This window comes from Galdieria sulphuraria (genome assembly GCF_000341285.1).
Source record: "Galdieria sulphuraria unplaced genomic scaffold scaf_99, whole genome shotgun sequence".
NCBI lineage: Eukaryota > Rhodophyta > Bangiophyceae > Galdieriales > Galdieriaceae > Galdieria > Galdieria sulphuraria.
The window spans coordinates 1-3545 of record NW_005178376.1 but is presented as its reverse complement, the minus strand read 5'-3'; the positions used below and the strand labels follow the sequence as shown (position 1 = coordinate 3545).

Here is a 3545-nt window from a genome sequence, read left to right as displayed (position 1 = left end):
AGTAACTAAACTCTATGAGAGAGTTCAAGAGAATGAAGCCAGATTTTTAGCTAAAACCATTCACAACGCTAAAAGCGTCGGCGTTTCCTTTAGTGGTGATGATCCTTTCGGTGAACATTACTGGCAAAGAGAATATCAAAAGACTTCTAGATGGCAAGGGAAACATTAAAGACCAGTAAAAGTCATGTCTTTTCAGATTCCTTGCTACAACTAGTGCCAAATAAAGTAAAAACCAAACTTTACTTTCTCAAAGTAAGTCGGCCTGGCATCTACTTGTACTTTTCTTTTTTACTGATATAATAGTTTGGAGGAGGATTCCTTCTAATGACTGAGTAATTGTCGGACAACTTAAACTCCACTCTTTCTTCATTACGGACGTCACAAAGTTTCTCCAGTAAGGAATGTCTTCAAAAAGACTCTATGATTCAAAAGAAGGCTTGATAGAACACTGCAAGAGTGTGGTCCTTAGAGCGATTCCTACGAACTCGCAAGATGCTGATGTCGAAAGGATAACAACGTGTATCAATCTCAGCATGACTTTGCACTCGTATCGCAGCGTTTACACGTTTTATTGTTTGTTTTTCCTATTCATTTCCTTGACCAATCAAAAATGATCTCTCTATTCTATAACAAAGATATAGTCCTCAAGCATAAAACAAGTGCTAATTCAAAGTTGAACTCTTTTCTCATTCCGTAGAAGAATTGAATGAACACCCTAATAGTGGGAGACTGCTTACTAAGAGTAATGAAATCCAAAGAGGAAGCTGATCGTCAGGTAGACATCCACGCGTACTGAACAATTGTCTCGTTGAAAGAAGCAAACAAATGACAATTGAAAAGTAGTCTATGATTTCGGTTCAAGTCCCTGGGAGTTCTCTTCATGTATTGGAGAATTTTTCTGGTTCTTTCATGTATTCTGATGCTTGGAGAATGTCACCAAATAGGTTATTCTCATCCCAGTATTTATACAGTACAAGTTCCCAGAGGACCCGATATCCATGTGATATTTGGAAGTAAGGTTTTGATAAATAACCGTACCTTGTACAAGGTCTTTTCCACTACCTTATTTCCTCCAGTGAATATAACAGCAGATATTCCAGATTGTAGGGAATCTGGCTTTGAAGAAACTAGTTTGAAAGTAAATGATACTTTGCTGGATCCAAGTTTTGTTCCCAGTTTGTGTCCTCTAGAAAATGTTTCGTTGACAGAAGGAAGAGTCTATGAGTCTGTTCAAGGAGGTCATCGTATTCAGTTTCAAGGATATTTGGAAGAAAGCTCGTTGGAACCCTTTTTGCAAGATGACGCTCCTGCTTCTTTCCTTACTCAGATAGGACAAGTTCGACCGGAAGTTTCTCTTTCGTTTGATAGTCCTGGTTTACACGTCGTGACAATACCTGAACATGTCCACAAAGCCAGAGGTTTGGTTATTGGTGGAGGTGGTGGAGGTGGTGCTGGAGGTTCACGCGTAACGCTTTGTTCTGCTATTCCCGTTGGTGGAGGTGGTGGTGGTGCAGGTGGCACCGCTTTTGGAGATACAACTGTAGTACCTGGAAGGAAGCAGAAGCTGTTCGTTGGTAAAGGTGGAGATGGAGGCAACCCAGGATATGGAGGAACAGGCGGAGAAAGTTCGACTTTCATCGACTTGTCTGGTGGCGGTGGTAGAGGTGGTAATCCTGGTAGTACGAGTGGTCCGGGTAGTGGTGGCGCCGGTGGTAGTGGAGGTGGACCTACTGTAAAAGTTGGAGGTTCTGGAGGCAATGGAGCAACTTCACGAGGTGGTTCTGGAGGGAAGCCATACGAGTACGAGTTGTATTCTAATGGAGAAGGAGGCGCAGGAGGAAGTTACTTTGGTGATGTTGGTCAACCTGGCAAAAATGGTCTCGTTCACATTGTTTTTGAACCTTCTTCTTCTGTCATGGATTTGGAACATTTTCAGGAAGAGTATGAAAAACTAGCTCAACCATGTGGTTTGTTTTCGGTTATTGCAGGGGGTCCCTTACATTTATATGAGTCTCCTGATGACGACAGTGAAACTTTTAGTGACTAGATGGATGTTTTGTGATAAACAATAGTTGTGTATTTTGTTGTATCTCAATTGAAATTGAGTACATCATTTACCTTTAGATGTACCTATCTTGGGCACTTCTTTTTCTCTTCCTCTTTCATAATGATCCATTGCTATCTTGTAATCATAGAAAGACGACAGCTTTTACCTCCACTTTTGTCCATCAGAGATGAAAAGATGCAGATACTCTTTCTATCCTCGAAGAAAGTCACCAGCAATATACGCAGGTTCATAACATACCAGCGAATATCAGTCAAACGGCATAAAATTTCAATGGTTGATTAGAACGCACTTGCAGAATTTCAAACAGGAAGATCTTGTGTGTTTTTGCCATTGCTAGATATGACTCGTAGTTTTACCTGACATGCACTTGCTAAAAAAAAGCAAAAAAGTAACAGCTGCATGAGAAATTTTTCATAGAGAAATCACGAGCAAAACCAAATAGTTCTTGGTCTATGATTGTGCAATTTCTAACCGTTTGTTGTTCTAATCATAGGCACATTTTATTGTACACTTGACAAAAGTTTGGATTGACGCTACCAGCTATATGACATTTGACTTTAAGATTGAGGACAACCTTTTTCTCTTTTGAGTTTTATAGCCTCAATCAGCGAATCTTCAATCCAAAAAAAGCATAGCTTAAGTTGGTAGACTATGTTCAATTCATACAAGTAAATTTTGCACTTTCAAAGAATATCCTTGGTTTTCTGAAACCAATAAGGAAAGACTCACAAGTCGATACGAAGCCAATACCCTTTGCAAGTCTTATTCTTCCCAATTTTTAGTCCTATACAATTGAATTCTATGTTACAAAGGCTATTCCAATCCAACCAACTACGTTCCACTTCAAATACTTGTGATACCAAATAAAACGAAAGAATAGAGTAACCCAACAACAGTTGTTATTTCCGAGATGATGAAGAATAGCCATATCAAAGCAATGTGATTATGTTTGAAGTTTGTTTATGAAAGGATGGATAGTTAGCTTCTTCTGGATTTTACTCGTCAAAAATGGAGAGCATTCAAATGAGTCTCGTGCCAGTTTTGCAATTCCTCTTCAATCTCGACTTATACGAAGCCTTTCGTCTCCTTTTGATTTATCCACCATTTTGCTAGAAAAGAAGCATATATTTACAGCAAAGACTCTTATTTTATGATTGTAATGGGAAATCTACTTTTCTTTGTTGTCAAGAAGATATTGTTCAAATTGACTCGCAGCGTAGCTTTTACAACTATTGAAAATTGAGACAGCTTGTGATCCCATTCTAAGGAGTGACTTTGAGGGCCAACCTCTATATAATCTTGCAATAGAATCGTCAACATACATTAGATTATTTCTCCATATAGAGCCTTGAGATTGATCCCTTGAAAGTAGAACTGACGATTTGGCAGAGGTTGAAAACTTTGAAAGTGACTAGGTCGGTTGTCATCCATAGGGTAACAATTCAGAACCAGAAATCTATTGCTGAGCAAATCATAT

General features: G+C 39.0%; 1 protein-coding gene across 1 annotated transcript; it reads left to right on the top strand.

Moving 5' to 3' along the window:
- Positions 1-265: 265 nt before the first annotated feature.
- Gasu_61660 (uncharacterized protein) lies at positions 266-2140 on the top strand. Its single transcript, XM_005702651.1, has one exon. It carries the CDS (start codon positions 920-922, stop codon positions 2045-2047), a length of 1128 nt encoding a protein of 375 aa, XP_005702708.1. The 5' UTR covers positions 266-919; the 3' UTR covers positions 2048-2140.
- Positions 2141-3545: the final 1405 nt, after the last annotated feature.

Bases quoted from the DNA above. Each gene is read 5' to 3' on its own strand.
- Gasu_61660 (XM_005702651.1), top strand. From the start codon at position 920: ATGCTTGGAGAATGTCACCAAATAGGTTATTCTCATCCCAGTATTTAT.